We start from the raw sequence: 20,729 nt of genomic DNA, 5'->3' as shown, positions 1-20,729 counted from the left end.
ATTTCGATCCAGATGTCTTGTTTTTCTTAACTGAGTACAGATTCAAGAATTTTCCCCACTACGGAAGTTAAGCTAACACTCCCATTATTACCTTTCGTCCATCTTCTTTTTTAAACACTGGTATTGGCATTTGCTGCTTTCCAATCTGCCAGAACTGCCACAGAGTCCAATGAATCTTAGCAAATTATCCAGGAGTGCATTTGGTATTTTCCCTACCATCTCTCTTAATATCTTGGGATGCATTCCACCAGGGACAGGAGATTTGTCTGCCTTTAACCCCATTACCTTGCCGAACTCATTACTGATAATGATCATTTCTAGGTCCTCACGTGCCACAGCCTTCTTATAATCAATTATTAGTATGTTATTTGTGTATTCCACTACGAAGACCAACACAATAATAACTGTTCAATGTCACGGTCATTTCCTCATCACTATTTATTATATCCCCCTTCTCATCGGCTAAAGGACTAATGTTTACTTTAGTCACTCTTTTTTATTTCATATAGTAATGGAAACATTTGCTATTTGTTTTCATATTCTAAGCTAGTTTACTCTCATAATCTATCTTACCTTTCTTTCTAGCTATTCATGGCTTTCTGTTGACCTTCAAAGATTTCCCAAAGTATTTAGTTTCACACTAACCTTTGCCACGTTGCATTCATTAGCTTTCAATTTGATAACCTCCTTTATTTCTTTAGTAATCCATGGCTGATCCTATCTTTTCCGACAGTCCTTCCTTTTCACTGGTATGCACTTTTGCTGAATATTATGAAAAATCATTTTGGAAGTCCTCCACTGAACCAAAATATAGTCTTTGCTCCCAGTCTCCCTTAGCCAACTCCTCCCTCATCCCAATGTAGTCTCGTTTGTTAAGCATAAGACACTGGTATTGGATATTATCGCCTCACTCTTCATCAGTATTGTAAATTCAACTATACCATGATTGCTCCTTCCAAGAGGATCCTTAATTATGGGATCATTAATTATACCTGCCTCCTTACACAGGAACAGGTTGAGGATAGCTTGCTGGTTCTTGGGTTCCATTACATGCTGTTCAAGATGCCGGTGTTGGACTGGGGTGTACAAAGTTAAAAATCACACAACACCAGCTTATAGTCCAACAGGTTTAATTGGAAGCACTAGCTTTCGGAGCACTGCTCCTTCGTCAGGTGGTTGTGGAGGACACAATTGTAAGACATAGAATTTATAGCAAAAGCTTACAGTGTGATGTAACTGAAATTATACATTGAAAAATACCTTGATTGTTTGTTGAGTCTTTCATCTGTTCGAATATCATGATAGCTTCACTTCTTTCATATGTAAATCACAAAACTTTTTTTATAAAAAAGTTACATTCGCAGATTAACTGTAACAATGGGTGTCAGCCCAGGTAAGATGTTGAAGGTGTTAGCCCCCTCTGTTCTCTGTCTGTGCCATAATGTTTAGACTGATTCTAATGTAAAAAATGAGTTAACAGAGTCATGCGGTTTTTGAGCAAAGTATAATGTAACTCTGCAAGTACAAATTCATCCCACAAATGTATAAGTGTACGTGTGCATGTGGGTTTTCGTGTGTGTGTACATGCGTCTGGGGTGGGGGGGGTGGGGATTGTGAGTGTCTTTGATAGAGAATGTATGTGTGTGCCTCGGTTGGGGAGTTGCGAGTATCTGTGAGCGTGTACGTGTGTGTGTGCGCGCATGCGTGTAAAGGGGTCTAAGGCTGTGAGAGGCTGCATGTGAGAGTATGGGAGTGTGTGTATGTGTAGGAGTGTGTGTGTTTGTGTCTGTCTGGGGTGGGGCTTTGTGAGTGTCTGTGAGAGAGAGTGTATAGTGCATGTGTGAGTATAAGGAGGTCTAAGTCTGTGAAAGGATGCATGTGTAAGTACGGGTGTGTGCGTGTGTCTGTCATCTGGGGTGGGGGTTGTGAGTGTCTGGGAGAGAGAGTGTATAGTGCATGTGTGAGTATAAGGAGGTCTAAGTCTGTGAAAGGATGCATGTGTAAGTACGGGTGTGTGCGTGTGTCTGTCATCTGGGGTGGGGGTTGTGAGTGTCTGGGAGAGAGAATGTATGTGTGTGTGTATGTGAGTGTAAAGGGGTCTAAGACTGTGAGAGGATGCATGTGAGAGTGTGGGAGTGTGTGTGTCTGTAGGAGCACGTGTGTGCGTGTGTGCACGCGCACATGTGTGTCTGGGGTGGGAATTGTGAGTGTCTGTGAGAGAGAGTGTATATATGTGTGTGTGTGAGTGTACAGGGATCTAAGTCTGCGAGAGTATGTGTGTGTGTGTCTGGATGGGGGGTTGTGAGTGTCTGTGAGAGAGTATATATATGTGTGTGAGTGTAAATTGATCTGAGTCTGTCAGAGGGTGCATGTGAGAGTGTGAGCATGTGTGTGTAAGGGTCTGTGCGCATGTCTGTGTGTGTATAGGACTGCCTGTGTGTGCACGTACGTGTATGTAGGAGTGTCTGTGTGTGTGTGTGTATATGGTGATCACCTATACTGTGACATGAACCCAAGGTCCGGGTTGAGGGCTCATACGGATGGCCTCAATCGGGACCTTGGGTTCATGTCACACTACAGGTGACCACCAATGCACTATACACACACACAGACCCCCTACACACACACACACACTCACCCTCTCACAGACTTAGACCCTTTACACTCTCACACACACATCCTACAGACACACACACTCCCGCACTCTCACATGCATCCATTCACAAACTTAGACCCCTTTACACTCACACATGCACATATACACTCTCTCTCACAAACACTCACAATCTCCCACCCCAGACACACACACCCCTACAGATACACACACTCCCACACTCACACATGCACCCTCTCACAGACTTAGAGCCTTTTACACAAACACACACACAACACACACACACACACACACACACACACACACACACACACTCTCTTTCTCAGACACTCACAATCCCCACCCAGAGAGAGAGAGAGACACACACACACACACACATATACGTTTGTGGGGTGAATTTGTACTTGCAGAGTTACATTGTACTTTGCTCAAAAATTGCATGAATCCATGTAAGACTCTGTTAACTCATTTTTTTTTAGATTAAAATCAATCTAAACATTATGGCAAATGGTATTCCTGGAAGGGCTTTTGCCCGAAACGTTGATTTTACTGCTCCTCGGATGCTGCCTGAATTGCTGTGTTCTTCCAGCACCACGAATCCAGAATTATGGCACAGAAAACAGAACAAAGGGGGCTAACACCTTCAACATCTTATCTGGGCTGACGCCAATTGTAAAAGTTAACCTGAGAATGTAACTTTTTAAAAAAGGTTTTGTGATTTACATATGAAAGAAGTGAAACTATCATGGTCATTCTAACAGATGAGAGACTTAACAAACAATCAAGGTATTTTTCAATGTATAATTTCAGTTACACCATACTGTAAACTTTTGCTATAAATTCTGTGTCTTACAATTGCGTGCTCCACAACCACCTGATGAAGGAGCAGCACTCCGAAAGCTAGTCCTTCCAATTAAATCTGTTGGACTATAACCTGGTGTTGTGTGATTTTTAACTTCATACTGTTCAAGGAAACTATCACAGGTACATTCTATGAACTCCTCAAGATTGCCTTGACCGACTTGGTTTGACCAATCAATATGTAGATTAAAATCACCTATGATAATTGCTATACTATTTGTACATGCAGCAGGTTTGTTTTTGTTTGATTACTTTGTTCACTGTCCGCCCACCATGATGTTATTCTATGCTGGCCTATAGACTACGCATATCAGTGACTTTTTCTCCTTATGATTTCTAATTTCCACCAAATTGATTCAACATTTTTCTCCAAAAAATCTATATCATCTCTCACTACCACCATTATGCCATCCTTAATACCAGACTTACAACACCTCCCTTCCCTTCCAAATAATCAGATACCCCTGGATATTTAACTGCCAGTCATGACCACCCTGCAACCATATCTCTTCAATGGTCACTAAATCATACCCATTCGCGATGATTTGTGCTATCAACTCACTTGCCTTGTTTCGAATGCTGTGAGCATTCAGGTAAATTTCTCTAATGCTAGTTTTTATACCTTCTTCTTGTTTTTAAACATTCTTTTTCTGTCACTATACACTTTTCACCCATCTTAGTGCAACATGACTCAGCTGGTTACAGTCATAGAGATGCAGAGCACAGAAACAGACCTCCAGTTCATCCATGCCGACCAGATATCCTAAACTAATCTAGTACTATTTCCCAGCACCCGACCCATATCCGTCTAAACCTTTCCTATTCATATACCCATCCAGATGCCTTTTAAATGTTGTAATTGTACCAGCCTCCACCATTTTATCTGGCAGCACATTCCATACACAAACCACCCTGTGTGTGAAAAAGTTGCCCTTTAGTTCCCTTTAATATTTTTCCCCTCGCATCCTAAACCTATGCCCTAGAGTTCTGGACACCCCCACACCAGGAAAAAGACCTTGTCTATTTATCCTATCCATGTGCCTCATGGTTTTATAAACCTCTATAAGGTCACCCCTCAGACTCCAACGCTCCAGGGAAAACAGCCCCAGGCTATTCAACCTCTCCCTGTAGCTCAAATCCTCCAACCCCGGCAACATCCTTGTAAATCTTTTCTGAATCCTTTCAAGTTTCACAACATCCTTCCAATAAGAAGGAAACCAAAACTGCATGCAATATTCCAGAAGTGGCCAGACCAATGTCCTGTGCAGCGACAATATGACCTCCCAACTCCTGTACTCAATGCTGTGATCAATAAAGGAAAACATACGAAACACCTTCTTCACTATCTTATCTACCTGTGACTCCACTCTTAAGGAGCTATGAACCTGCACTCCAAGGTCCCTTTATTCAGCAACACTCATTAGGATCTAACCATTAAGTGTATAAGTCCTGCTCTGATTTGCTTTTCCAAAATGCATCACCTTGCATTTATCTAAATTAAACTCCATCTGCCACTCCTCAGCCCATTGGTCCATCTGACCATGATCCTGTTGTAATCTGAGATAACCCTCTTTACTGTCCACTACACCTCCAATTTTGGTGTCATCTGCAAACTTACTAACCATACCTCTGATGTTCACATCCAAATCATTTATATAAATGATGAAAAGGAGTGTACCCAGCACTGATCCTGGTGGTACTCCACTGGTCACAGGCCTCCAGTCTGAGAAGCAACTCTCCACAACCATCCTCTGTTTCTACCTTTGAGCCAATTCTGCATCCAAATGGCTAGGTTTCCCTGTATTCCATGAGATGTAACCTTACTAACCAGTGTTCCATGAGGAACCTTATTGAACATTTTACTGAACTCCATACACAGAGAAATCTCGATTATCTGGCATTCAATTAACTGAATTTTGCATCATCCCAACATGATCGCAAGGTCCCAACACTTGGCTAACTACGTTATATGGCATTCAATTAATTGAATGAAATACTTCCCGCCCATGAGCTTCGGACAATCGAGGTTCCTCTGGATATTATGTCAACCGTTCTGCCCTCGTCAATCCTCTTTGTTACTTCTTCTAAAAACTCAATCAAGTTTGCAATCAACCCACCAGGAGGTTGAACAGTTCATCCACTTTACCAACACCTTCCACCCTGACCTCAAATTTACCTGGACCACCTCAGACTCCTCCCTCCCTTTCCTCGACCTCTCCATTTCTATCTCGGGCGACCGAATCAATACGGACATTTACTATAAACCGACCGACTCCCACAACTACCTAGACTACATCTCCTCCCAACCTGCCCCCTGTAAAAACACCAGCCCATATTCCCAATTCCTTTGTCTCCGCCGCATCTGCTCCCAGGAGGACCAGTTCCAATACCGAACAACCCAAATGGCCTCCTTCTTCAAAGACGGCAATTACCCCCCAGACGTGATCGACGATGCTCTCCACCGCATCTCCTCCAATTCCTGCTCCTCCTCCCTGGAGCCCCGCCCCTCCAATCACCACCAGGACAGAACCTCACTGGTCCTCACCTACCACCCCACCAACCTCCATATACATCGTATCATCTGTCGTCATTTCCGCCACCTCCAAACGGACCCCACCACCAGGGATATATTTCCCTCCCCACCCCTATCAGCATTCCGAAAAGACCGCTCCCTCCATGACTACCTGGTCTGGTCTATGCACCCCAACAACCCACCCTCCCATCCTGGCACTTTTCCCTGCCACCGCAGGAATTGCAAAACCTTCGCCAAGACCTTCCCCCCTCACTCCATCCAAGGCTCCAAAGGAGCCTTCCACATCCATCAAAGTTTTACCTGCACATCCACCAATATCATTTATTGTATCCGTTGCTCCCGATGCAGTCTCCTCTACATTGGGGAGACTGGATGCCTCCTAGCAGAGTGCTTTAGGGAACATCTCTGGGACACCCGCACCAATCAACCACACCGCCCTGTGGCCCAACATTTCAACTCCCCCTCCCACTCAGCTGAGGACATGGAGGTCCTGGGCCTCCTTCATCGCTGCTCCCTCACCACCCGACGCCTGAAGGAAGAACGCCTCATCTTCCGCCTCGGAACACTTCAACCCCAAGGTATCAATATGGACTTCACCAATTTCCTCATTTCTCCTTCCCCCACCTCACCCCAGCTCCAAACTTCCAGCTCAGCACTGTCCCCATGACTTGTCTTACCTGCTTATCTTCCTTTTCACCTATCCACTCCACCCTCCTCCCTGACCTATCATCTTCATCCCCTCCCCAACTCACCTATTGTATTTTATGCTACTTTCTCCCCACCCCCACCCTTCTCTTATTTATCTCTCCACCCTTCAGGTACTCTGCCTGTATTCCTGATGAAGGGCTTTTGCCCGAAACCTCGATTGTACTGCTCCTCAGATGCTGCCTGAACTGCTGTGCTTTTCCAGCACTACTCTAATCTAAACTCTGGTTTCCAGCATTTGCAGTCATTGTTTTTACCTAGGTCATTCCATACACTCACCACCTTCTGTGTGAAAACGTTGCTCCTTGGGTCCCTTTTAAATCTTTCCCCTCTCACCTTAAACCTATGCCCTCCAGTTTTGGACTCCCCTGCCCTGCGGAAATTATTAATTATGCTCCTTCATAAACTTAAAAGAATTAAAATAACTTTTGTACACTAATGGGATCCTGTGTGAGAACCTCTCTGGCAACGTTGAGGCCATCTTGAAACCCATTGTACGTCTACTGCCTTCTGAAGATACATAAAGCCAGCACACCTGAACATTCCATTGTATCAGGCAATGGGACCCTGTGTGAGAACCTATCATGTTATGTTGAGGGCATCTTGAAACCCATTATACAAGAAACCCCCAGCTTCTGTCGCGACACTACAGATTTGTTACAGAAACTCAGGATCTACGCACCAGTCGAACCAGGAACATTCTTCATCACAATGGACTGTTCGGCACTCTACACCAGCCTCCCCCACAATGATGGCATTGCTGCAACAGCCTCAGTACTTAATACCAACAACTGCCAATTTCCAGGTGCTATCTTACAACTCATCTGTTTCATCCTTGACCACAACGTCTTCACCTTTGACAACCAGTTCTTTATCCAGACACACTGAGCAGCCATGGAGACCAAATTTGCATTCCAATATACCAACACTTTGAATTAGAATTCTACTGTGAAGAAACAGACCCTTCAGCCCAACAAGTCCATACCAACCCTCTGAAGAGTATCCCACTGAGACCCATTCCTTGAATCATCCACCTAACCTATACATCCCTGAACACAGGCAATTTAGCATGGCCAACTCACCTAACCTGCACATCTTTGGACTGTGGGAGGAAACCGGAGCACCCGGAGGAAACCCATGCAGACATAGGGAGAATGTATAAACTCCACACAAACAGTCACTCGAGGCTGGAATTGAACCCATCCCTGGTGCTGTGAAGCAGCAGTGTTATTTTCATGCACAAGTTTGAGCAAGACCCCTTCGCTGTGTAGTACCTCTGACCAATGCTATTCACCAGATATGTCAATGATATTTTTTTTAGATTAGATTACTAACAGTGTGGAAACAGGCCCTTCGGCCCAACAAGTCCACACCGACCCGCCGAAGCGCAACCCACCCATACCCCTAACCTAACACTACGGGCAATTTAGCATGGCCAATTCACCTGACCCGCACATCTTTGGACCGTGGGAGGAAACCGGAGCACCCGGAGGAAACCCACGCTGACACGGGGAGAACGTGCAAACTCCACACAGTCAGTCGCCTGAGGCGGGAATTGAACCCAGGTCTACAGGCGCTGTGAGGCAGCAGTGCTAACCACTGTGCCACCGGTTTGGAAGAGAGGGGAAAGATATAAAAGAGACCTATGGGGCAACTTTTTCCATGCAGAGGGTGGTACGTGTATAGAATGAACTGCCAAGGGAAGTGGTGGAGGCTGGTACAATTGCAACATTTAAGAGACATTTGGATGGGTATATGAATAGGAAGGATTTGGAGGGATATGGGCCGGGTGCTGGCAGGTGGGACTAATTGGGTTGGGATGTCTGGTCGGCATGGACGGGTTGGTTCGAAAGGTCTGTTTTCATGCTGTACATCTCTGTGACTCGATGGCATGGAATCACTGAAATGACTACATAGTGATGTCAACAGTTTCATCCCACCATCAGGCTCTTCAGAATCAGTCTCATTCTTAGATAGATGCATCTCCATTACGGATACCTCAGTACCTTGCTCTACCATAAGCCCAAGGATAATCTCACGATACTACACTTCTCTAGCTTCCATGCTAAACATATTAACGAAGCCATCTCCTATGGACAAGCCCTGCACATACACAGAATCTGGTCCGATGAGGGGGAACATGATGGACACCTAAAGATTTTGACCCCCTCATAAAAACAGGATACGGTCCTCAACTCATCGATCACCAGTTCCAACATGCCATGGCAAAAAAGCACAATGACCTCCTCAGATGACAGACACAGGATACAACCGATAGAGTACCCTGCATCTTCCAATACTTCCCTGGAGTGGAGAGACCACGATATGTTCTTTGCAACCTTCAACATGTCATTGGTGATGACGAGCATCTCACAAAAATCATCCCTACACCCCCACTTGTCGCCTTCGAACAACTGCCAAACCTTAAACTTACCGTCATTCGCAGCAAATTAACCAAACTCCAGGACAACATCAACTGCAACACCACACAACCTACAAGCCATTTCAGATCATTTTCAGGGATGTTATTATCACATGTGGGAAAATCACCCAGCATGTACACAGCAGATACTCACGTGACTTGCCCGATATTGTCTGTCTCATATGCTGCAGGCAAGGATGCCCCGAGGCATGGTATATTGGCTAGACTATGCAGACATTACAACAGCGGATGAATGGACACTGTGCAACAATCACCAGACAGGAATGTTCCCTCCGAGTTGTGGAACACTTCAGTGGTCAAGGGCATTTAGCTTCCGATCTTTGGGTAAGCCCGTTCCAAGGCAGCCTTCAAGATAAACAACAACGCAGAATCGCCATACAGAAACTGATAGCTAAGTTCCACACCCGTGATGATGGCCTCAACCGTGATCTTGGGTTCATGTTGCGCCACATGTGACGCCGTCACACTTCTGAATCTATAAAATCTTCCTTACTGTCCTGTTTTGACACTCTCATCCCGATAAATTGTTGTGATCTCGTTAATTAATTAGTTTGTACAGTTTTAGATTACTATGTTAGACCCTCGGCATGTAAATCTTATACCTATCGTGTTATTCCAGTCAAATAAAAGCTGAAAGAACCACGGGTGCCATAAACCAGGAGCAGGGTGGGAGTTGCTGGGGGGTGGGGGGTGGGGGGTGGTCTCATCAAGTCTGATGGCATCTGTGAAGAAAAATCACTTAATGTTTTGGGTCCGGTGACCCTTCTTCTCATCTTAAACCTATGCCCTCTAGCTCTGGATTCCCCAATCCTGAGAAAAAGACATTGGCTATTCACCCTATCCATGTCCCTGATGATTTTATAAACCTCTGTAAGGTCATCCCTCCATCTCTGACAGTTCAGGGAAAAATAGTCCCAGCTGCAAATGTGTTGCTGGTCAAAGCACAGCAGGTTAGGCAGCATCTCAGGAATAGAGAATTCGACGTTTCGAGCATAAGCCCTTCATCATTCCTGATGAAGGGCTTATGCTCGAAACGTCGAATTCTCTATTCCTGAGATGCTGCCTAACCTGCTGTGCTTTGACCAGCAACACATTTGCAGCTGTGATCTCCAGCATCTGCAGACCTCATTTTTTACTCGAAAAATAGTCCCAGCCTATTCAACCTCTTCCTATAGCTCAAACCCTCATCCAAACTGGGCGTGTAGCCTCTGGTTTTGAAGAATGAGATGTAATCTTAAAACAATGAGATGTAATCTTAAAACAATAAGATGTGACAGCTAAATTAAGTCATTTAGCTCTGACATTTGATCATGACTGATGGGTTTGTCAAACACATTCTTCTGCCTTCTCTCCATAACCCCATGATTCCCTTACCATCGAGAAGCTATCTATCTCACTCAATAACTTGGTGTCTACTGCCCTCTGTGGCAATGACTTCCACAGATTCACCACCCTCAGGCTGAAGAATATTATTATCTCAGTACTAAAGGATTATCCCTTCACTCTGAGGCTGTGACCTCAAGTTCTAGTCTCTCCGACTAGAAAAACCATCTTTTCCACATCCACTCTATCCAGGTCTCTCAGTATTCCCTAAGTTTTAAACAAAGAGCTCCCTCACCGTTCTAAACTCCATCAAGTACACACCCAGAATTCTCAACTGCTCCTCACATGACAAGCCCTTCATTCCCAGGATCATTCTTGTAAACCTCCTCTGGACCTTCTCCATTGCCAGTACATCATTTCTTAGATATGGGACCCAAAACTGGTTAAAACCTACAAAATATTGAAAAGGATTAACAAGATAAATGCAGGTAATATGTTTCCCATTATCAAGCAGTCTAGTCCTAGAGGACATAATTTTAAAACAATAGGGATCTCATTTAGGGCTGAGGAGGAGGAAAAGCATTTTTACTCAGTTTTGTGCATCTTGAAAATTCTTTACAGGGCAATGAAAATAGTCTTTGAGTATGTTTAAAGTAGAGTTGGATAGATCTCTGATGACCAATGATGTAAAGGGTTATGAAGACACTGTGGAAAAAAGGCACTGAAATGTTTGACATGCCACGATTGTAATAAATAGCAGAGCAAGTTCAACAGACAGAATGGTCTGCTCCTTTATCTGTGTTCCTACTCTGAAATAGCTTAGCAGAATCTATAGGAACAATTCAGAGTGTACAAATTTAATCACTCATGATATAGATTTAAAATAACCTTCTATCGTTCAGCAGGCTTCTGTTTTTATTGCAGGTATATAGGCCCAGGTGAAAGCAGAAACTCGATATTTCAGCCTCCTTCGCATCAAAGTTTTGAAGGGCTTGCACAAACATAGACAGCTCCCCACTGGGTCTTGAATGGAGTCAGGTCTTCTGTTGTCAGAATGATCGCCACACTCAGAGGCCTGATGGTTTCGTTCCAGAACCTTGAGCTAGTAAGTTCTTTCTCTCATCTTTTCTCTCTACTTAAATTCTACCTCCAAGTTCTTGAACTCTCCTGATTTTCCCCTTTGTTTTTCTGAAATGATGTTTCTTTGCTTATTCTGAACTCATGTGTGTTTTATCTTTTAAGTTCAATTTTTTAAATGTCATCTCTCTTTCCTGTTCAAGCAGCTACATCTGCAATCTGACTCTCACTAATTCAATTGCCTACCATCCAGTTGGCATTACCATTCTTCCAGTTTGAACTATTATGCTATTACTTCAATTATATCATGATGAGGAGATGCTGTTATTGGACTGTGGTGGACAAAGTTAAAATCACACAACACCAGGTAATATTCCAACTGGGTAATTTGTAAGTACTAGCTTTCGGAGTGCTGCTCCTTTGTCAGATGGGGCAGGATAATAAGACAAAAAGAATTTCTAGCACAAGATCATAGTGTCAGGCAATTGATACGATATATTAAATAAACCTAAAATCTGATTGAAGATTTGTAGCTCGGGTATCCGTTGTTGTGGTTCTGCTCGCCGAGCTGGAAGTTTTTGCTGCAAACGTTTCGTTCCCTGGCTAGGGAACATCATCAGTGCGGTGGGAGCCTCGTGTGAAGCGCTGCTTTGATGTTTCTTCCGGTATTTATATTGGTTTGTTCTTGCCGCTTCCGGGTGTCAGTTTCAGCTGCAGTGATTTGTATCTGGGGTCCAGGTCGATGTGTCTGTTGATGGATGTTCTTGCCGTTTCCGGGTGTCAGTTTCAGCTGTAGTAGTTTGTATATGGTGTCCAGGTCAATGTGTCTATTGATGGAGTTTGGGGATGAATGCCATGCTTCTAGGAATTCTCTGGCTGTTCTCTGTCTGGCTTGTCCTATGATAGTGGTGTTTTCCCAGTCAAATTCATGTTGCTGGTTGTCTGAGTGTATGGCTACTAGAGATAGCTGGTCGTGTCGTTTTGTGGCTAGCTGATGTTCGTGGATGCGGATTGTTAGCTGTCTTCCTGTTTGTCCTATATAGTGTTTTGTGCAGTCCTTGCATGGTATTTTGTAAACTACGTTAGTTTGGCTCATGCTGGGTATTGGGTCCTTTGTTCTAGTGAGTTGTTGTCTGAGCGTGGATGTTGGCTTGTGTGCTGTTATGAGTCCTAAGGGTCGCAGTAGTCTGGCTGTCAGTTCTGAGACACTCCTGACGTATGGTAGAGTGGCTAGTCCTTTTGGTTGTGGCATGTCCTCGTTCCGTGGTCTATCTCTTAGGCATCTGGTGATAAAGTTGCGTGGGTATCCGTTTTTGGCGAATACCTTGTATAGATGTTCCTCTTCCTCTTTTCGCAGTTCTGGTGTACTGCAGTGTGTTGTGGCCCTTTTGAATAGTGTCCTGATGCAGCTTCGTTTGTGTGTGTTGGGGTGGTTACTTTCATATCATAGGACAAGCCAGACAGAGAACAGCCAGAGAATTCCTAGAAGCATGGCATTCATCCCCAAACTCCATCAATAGACACATTGACCTGGACACCATATACAAACCACTACAGCTGAAACTGACACCCGGAAACGGCAAGAACATCCATCAACAGACACATCGACCTGGACCCCAGATACAAATCACTGCAGCTGAAACTGACACCCGGAAGCGGCAAGAACAAACCAATATAAATACCGGAAGAAACATCAAAGCAGCGCTTCACACGAGGCTCCCACCGCACTGATGATGTTCCCTAGCCAGGGAACGAAACGTTTGCAGCAAAAACTTCCAGCTCGGCGAGCAGAACCACAACATTAAATAAACCTAGATTGCTGTTGTCTTTCATCTTTTAGAATGGGTTGCAGGTTTCTATTCATTAATATGTAAATCCCTGAACTTCTTTCAAGTCACCTTCCAGAGTTAACATATGGTTTTATATAAAGACGTGACAATGCATTAAAGGTGTGAGGTTAGAGACTGTCAGTATTCCAATCTTGAGTCAGACTGGTTCTATTTCCAAAGTAGGATTTATAAAATGTCACATGGGTCGACTGCCTGCATTTACTGCCTGCTGTTCGCATGTTTTCTAAGTAAAATAGAATGTAGCTGCAAATACAATTCTGCTAATGCAAATTCACCCCCATAGACTTATATGTGTGCGTACATGTGAGGGGGAGGGGGAAGGAAAGACTGAGAGTCCGAGTGCAAGTGTGTGCACGTGCGAGTGTGAGCTTGGTAGAGTGTATGCATGGGTGTAATGGAGTATATTGATGAGGATGAGCACCTCGCCAAGACCTTCCCTACGACTCCACTTCTCGCCTTTAAACAATCTCCAAACCTTAGACAGACCATTGTTCACAGCAAACCACCCAGAATTCAGGACAACAGCAACCACAACACCATACAGCCCTGTCATGGCAGCCACTGCAAGACATGTCAGAGTGTCAACTTGGATACCACCATTACATGTGGGGACACAACCCACCATGTACGTGGCAGGTACATGTGACTTGGCCAACATTGTCTATCTCATATGCTGCAGGCAAGGGCGCCCAGACACATGGTACATTGGCAAGACCAAGCAGACATTATGACAACGGATGAATGGACACTGTGCACCAATCGCCAGGCAAGGATGTTCCCTCCCAGTCGGGGAACAGTTTGACGGGTCAGGGATATTCTGCCAACCGTCCTCCAAAGTGGACTTCGGGATACACAACAACACCGAGTGGCCAAGTAAAGGCTGATAGCCAAGTTCGATACCCATGAGGATGGCCTCATCCGAGACCTGGGGTTCATGCCAAACTACAGGAACCCCACTAGAGTATTCTCTCTCTCTCTCTCTCTCTCTCTCTCTCTCTTTCTCTCTCTCTCTCACACACACACACACACACACACACACACACACACACACACACACACACACACACACACACACACACACACACACACACCCCATCCTCACATACTCTGTGACCCACACACACTTGCGCCCACAAAATTGCGGTCTTTGAAGAAGGAGGCCATCTGGGTTGTTCAGTATTGGAATTGGTCCTCCTGGGAGCAGATGCAGCGAAGGTAAAGGCCTTGAACCCTGCCCCCTCCAATCGCCACCAGGACAGAGCCCCACTGGTCCTCACCTACCACCCCCCCAACCACCATATACAGCGTATCATCCGTCGTCATTTCCGCCACCTCCAAACAGACCCCACCACCAAGGATATATTTCCCTCCCCACCCTTATCAGTGTTCCGGAAAGACCACTCCCTCCATGACTCCCTCATCAGATCCACACCCCCCACCAACCCAACCTTCACTCCCGGCACCTTCCCCTGCAACTGCAAGAAATGCACAACTTGCGCCCATACCTCCCCTCTCACTTCCTTCCAAGGCCCCAAGGGATCCTTCCATATCCGTCACACATTCACCTGCACCTCCACACACATCATTTACCGCATCCGCTGCACCCGATGTGGCCTCCTATACATTGGGGAGACAGGCCACCTACTTGCGGAACGTTTCAGAGAACATTTCTGGGACACCCACACTAACCAACCCAACCCCCGTGGCTGAACACTTTAACGCCCCCTCCCACTCCGCCAAGGACATGCAGATCCTTGGCCTCCTCCATCGCCGACCATGGCAACACGACGCCTGGAGGAAGAGCGCCTCATCTTCTGCCTAGGAACCCTCGAACCACAAGGGATGAATGCAGATTTCTCCAGCTTTCTCATTTCCCCTCCCCCCACCTTTTCTCAGTCCCAACCCTCAGACTCAGCACCGTCTTCTTGACCTCTTGATCTTCTTCCCGACCTCTCCGCCCCCACCCCCTCTCCGGCCTATCACCTTAACCTCCTTCCACCTATCATATTCCCAGCGCCCCTCCCCCAAGTCCCTCCTCCCTACCTTTTATCTTAGCCTGCTTGGCACACCCTCCTCATTCCTGAAGAAGGGCTTATGCCCGAAATGTCAATTCTCCTGTTCCTTTGATGCTGCCTGACCCGCTGAGCTTTTCCAGCAACACATTTTTATCTCATTCAACAAAGATGCAATAATCAGTTAACATACACATAAGAAAAAGTATAAATGCTTATTTCTCGAAATATCCCCAATGTACATGCACTCACATCAGGAAAAGAGGGCAATTGCTGTGCAAGCCTCTGAAAAAATACCTCTTTGGCCAATGAGTTATTCTTGATAAAGCATAGAATCTTCTGGCTCATATGGGCAAGTTACTAATTATGCTCAATTGTCTCTGAAACTTGCAGATACAGCTTGCTCAGGAAATACATTCAAGATGTTTCATCCATTATTCTTCGAAAATACAAACTGGCTTCATCCTGAGCTCAACAAGAGAAGTTTTCTTTTCAGAAAAAGACAGTAATCAACTAGGCAGTTTGTTCTTAGCAAGCTTTCCTTCAAGTCAGCTTGCTCTTATTAGGTTTCCCTCCAACTGAACCAGATAAAATAAGCGCCTTTGAAAGTCATTGTTCAGCTCCAGTATGGATTCACAACGAAATAGCTATTACCAGTCATGTTATTGATAGAAAGCTTTGTTAAAAACAAATCTCCAATGTTTACAGTGATCTTTCAATTACCTCTTTTAAAGAAACCATTCCAGTCATTTTCCAAAACTTAAAATAAATCCATTTTCTAGACTTCTTCAAAATGTAAGTACCTTCAGCAATATTTTATGTAAAACGACTTCCTAACAACTCCTAATATACTCTCAACCTCTGGCAAACCATGCCCCCTCCACCCATTCCTCTAGCAAATATCTAAATATGAAAGCACACAAAAACAATTCTAACATCAAATCAAGCCATTTCAGCATATCAAAATCGTACATCAAAATTTCCTTCAATGCTTTGAGATTCCCAAGCCATTTATGATATAATAATGCATGGGGCTTTGAGCTTATAAGCAGGCATGTGAAGAGTCTTATGAATTCAATTAAGTAAGGTAAAAACAATGACTGCCAATGCTGGAAACCAGATTCTGGATCAGTGGTGCTGGAAGAGCACAGCAGTTCAGGCAGCATCCAAAGTGCAGCGAAATCGACGTTTCGGGCAAAAGCCCTTCATCAGGAATAAAGGCAGTGAGCCTGAAGTGTGGAGAGATAAGCTAGAGGAGGGTGGGATGGGGAGAAAGTAGCATAGAGTACAATGGGTGAGTGAGAGAAGGGATGAAGGTGATAGGTCAGGGAGGAGAGGATGGAGTGGATAGATGGAAAAGGTCAGACAAGTCCAGACAAGTCATGGGGACAGTGCTGAGCTGGAAGTTTGGAACTAGGGTGAGGTGGGGGAAGGGGAAAGGAGGAAACTGTTGAAGTCCACATTGATGCCCTGGCGTTGAAGTGTTCTGAGGCGGAAGATGATGCATTCTTCCTCAAGGCGTCTGGTGGTGAGGAAGCGGCAGTGAAGGAGGCCCAGGATCTCCATGTCCTCGGCAGAGTGGGAGGGGGAGTTGAAATGTTGGGCCACGGGGTGGTGTGGTTGATTGGTGCAGGTGTCCCGGAGATGTTCCCTAAAGCGCTCTACTAGGAGGCGCCCAGTCTCCCCAATGTAGAGGAGACCGCATCGGGAACAACAGATACAATAAATGATATTAGTGGATGTGCAGGTAAAACTTTGATGAATGTGGAGGGCTCCTTTAGGGCCTTGGATAGAGGTGAGGGAGGAGGTGTGGGCACAGGTTTTACAGTTCCTGCAGTGGCAGGGGAAAGTGCCAGGATAGGAGGGTGAATTGTAGGGGGGGCGTGGACCTGACCCGGTAGTCACGGAGGGAACGGTCTTTGCAGAAGGCAGAAAGGGGTGGGGAGGGAAATATATCCCTGGTGGTGGGGTCTTTTTGGAGGTGGCGGAAATGTCGGCGGGTGATTTGGTTTATACGAAGGTTTGTAGGGTGGAAGGTGAGCACCAGGAGCGTTCTGTCCTTGTTACGGTTGGAGGGGTGGGGTCTGAGGGCGGAGGTGCGGGATGTGGACGAGATGCGTTGGAGGGCATCTTTAACCATGTGGGAAGGGAAGTTGCAGTCTCTAAAGAAGGAGGCCATCTGGTGTGTTCTATGGTGGAACTGGACCTCCTGGGAGCAGATATGGCAGAGGCGGAGGAATTGGGAATACGGGATGGTATTTTTGCAAAAGGTAGGATGGGAAGAGGTGTAACCCAGGTAGCTGTGGGAGTCGATGGGTTTGTTAAAAATGTCAGTGTCAAGTCGGTCGTCATTAATGGAGATGGAGAGGTCCAGGAAGGGGAGGGAGGTGTCAGAGATGGTCCAGGTAAATTTAAGGTCAGGGTGGAATGTGTTGGTGAAGTTGATGAATTGCTCAACCTCCTCGCGGGAGCACGAGGTGGCACCAATGCAATCATCGATGTAGCGGAGGAAGAGGCAGGGAATGGTGCCGGTGTAATTACGGAAGATCAACTGTTCTACGTAGCCAACAATAAGACAGGCATAGCTGGGGCCCATACATGTGCCCATGGCTACCCCTTTGGTCTGGAGGAAGTGGGAGGATTCAAAGGAGAAATTGTTAAGGATGAGGACCAGTTCGGCCAAACGAATGAGAGTGTCGGTGGAAGGGTACTGTTGGGGACGTCTGGAGAGGAAAAAACGGAGGGCTTGGAGGCCCAGGTTGACGGTGGAAGGGTACTGTTGGGGACACCTGGAGAGGAAAAAAAGGAGGGCTTGGAGGCCCTGGTTGTGGGTGGAAGAGTACTGTTGGGGACAGGTCCTCCAAGCCCTCTGTTTCTTCCTCTCCCGACGTCCCCAACAGTACCCTTCCACCGACACTCTCATTCGTTTGGCCGAACTGGTCCTCACCCTTAACAATTTCTCCTTTGAATCCTCCCACTTCCTCCAGACCAAAGGGGTAGCCATGGACACACGTATGGGCCCCAGCTATGCCTGTCTCATTGTTGGCTACGTAGAACAGTTGATCTTCCGTAATTACACTGGAACCACTCCCCACCTCTTCCTCCGCTACATTGATGACTGCATTGGCGCCACCTCGTGCTCCCGCGAGGAGGTTGAGCAATTCATCAACTTCACCAACACATTCCACACTGACCTTAAATTTATCTGGACCATCTCTGACACTTCCCTCCCCTTCCTGGACCTCTCCATCTCCATTAATGACGACCGACTTGACACTGACATTTTTTACAAACCCACCAACTCCGACCTGGATTACACCTCTTCCCACCCTACCTCTTGCAAAAATGCCATCCCGTATTCCCAATTCCTCCGCCTCCGCCGTACCTGCTCCAAGGAGGTCCAGTTCCACCATAGAACACACCAGATGGCCTCCTTCTTTAGAGACTGCAATTTCCCTTCCCACGTGATTAAAGATGCCCTCCAACGCATTTCATCCACATACCGCACCTCCGCCCTCAGACCCCACCCCTCCAACCGTAACAAGGACAGAACGCTCCTGGTGCTCACCTTCCACCCTACAAAGCCTCGTATAAACCAAATCATCCGCCGATATTTCCGCCACCTCCAAAAAGATCCCACCACCAGGGATATATTTCCCTCCTCATCCCTATCCGCCTTCTGCAAAGACCGTTCCCTCCGTGACTACCTGGTCAGGTCCACGCCCCCCCCTACAACCCACCCTCCCATCCTGGCACTTTCCCCTGCCACTACAGGAACTGTAAAACCTATACCCACACCCCCTCCCTCACCTCTATCCAAGGCCCTAAAGGAGCCTTCCACATCCATCAAAGTTTTACCTGCACATCCACTAATATCATTTATTGTATCCGTTGTTCCCGATGCGGTCTCCTCTATATTGGGGAGACTAGGTGCCTCCTAGTAGAGCGCTTTAGGAAACATCTCCGGGACACCCGCACCAATCAACCACACCACCCCGTGGCCCAACATTTCAACTCCCCCTCCCACTCTGCCGAGGACATGGAGGTCCTGGGCCTCCTTCACCGCCGCTCCCTCACCATCAGATGCCTGGAGGAAGAATGCCTCATCTTCTGCCTCGGAACACTTCAACGCCAGGGCATCAATGTGGACTTCAACAGTTTCCTCCTTTCCCCTTCCCCCACCTCACCCTAGTTCCAAACTTCCAGCTCAGCACTGTCCCCATGACTTGTCCGGACTTGTCTGACCTGCGTAGCTCCTTTTCCATCTATCCACTCCACCCTCTCCTCCCTGACCTATCACCTTCATCCCTTCCCTCACTCACCCATTGTACTCTATGCTACTTTCTCCTCACCCCCACCCTCCTCTGGCTTATCTTTCCACGCTTCAGGCTCACTGCCTTTATTCCTGATGAAGGGCTTTTGCCCGAAACATTGATTTCGCTGCACTTTGGATGCTGCTGAACTGCTGTGCTCTTCTAGCACCACCGATCCTGAATTCAATTAAGTGTCAGGTCGAGTGAACAAAGCACAACCTGTCTATAACAGATTCTGCACTTACTAGTCTCAGACCAGTAGCAACAGGATTAACACCTTTTTTGATAGCCGAAGAGTCAGATGTTTATTACCAGTTACTAATCAACAGCTTTTAATTGGATTCCTAAAGAAGTCCTCAAATACAAAGAGTGTTCAGAATACTAGCCTCAAAGGCATCTTTTAAAGAGAAGTGCTTGAGAAAGGACAGCAAGAGATTGAAGCCAGATGTTCTGAACCCATATTTCAGTTGTTCTACTTTTATTCAGTGAATTTTATCTGAAAATAGTATGTCAGCAGTTAGCGCTTATCGAAACATTCAGGTTTTAAATGCTCACTAAATTATAACATTTGAAGGTAAACATCTGCAAAATGCACTATGCCGTTAACTAAAATTACCACATTCCACTGCTCATACCTATCACATTGTTGCATTATTGAAATTTCCTTAATAATTTCCTGCAGGTCGGACTCCACTGGCACTTGCTTTATTGCAACAACTTGGCCAGATTCTTTATGGATTGCTTTAAAAACACTGCCATAAGATCTGAAAAAAAGAAAAGATGTATTTAAATAAATACCAAACAAATTACTACTTTAAAGGAATTTTTTTTTAATGCTGTACTAAGTGCATCTCCTAATTTTAACACATGAAGGAAATTCCATTTCAGCCTATTTTCTCTGGCCCTTTTGTATCATGAACAATTTCTTGTTCATCAAAATTATAGAAAATCAAGACAAAACACCATACCTAATTTACTTGAAATCACATTTATTAAGA

At 45.7% G+C, this 20,729-nt stretch overlaps 1 protein-coding gene across 2 annotated transcripts in view; it reads right to left on the bottom strand.

Annotated features, from left to right (window-relative positions):
• stk3 (serine/threonine kinase 3 (STE20 homolog, yeast)) overlaps window positions 1-20,729 on the bottom strand; it is a 448,082-nt gene that overhangs the window by 326,530 nt on the left and 100,823 nt on the right. For both annotated transcript variants that reach the window (XM_060823879.1, XM_060823880.1), the window contains exon 3: window positions 20,367-20,495. In XM_060823879.1, the coding sequence (XP_060679862.1) occupies window positions 20,367-20,495 (129 nt within the window). The remainder of the gene's footprint in view (window positions 1-20,366; window positions 20,496-20,729) is intronic.

The sequence above is a fragment of the Hemiscyllium ocellatum genome, chromosome 4 (genome assembly GCF_020745735.1).
Source record: "Hemiscyllium ocellatum isolate sHemOce1 chromosome 4, sHemOce1.pat.X.cur, whole genome shotgun sequence".
Taxonomy (NCBI): domain Eukaryota; kingdom Metazoa; phylum Chordata; class Chondrichthyes; order Orectolobiformes; family Hemiscylliidae; genus Hemiscyllium; species Hemiscyllium ocellatum.
Note: the sequence above shows the minus strand (reverse complement) of the source record. Positions and strands in the feature narration are given on the sequence as shown.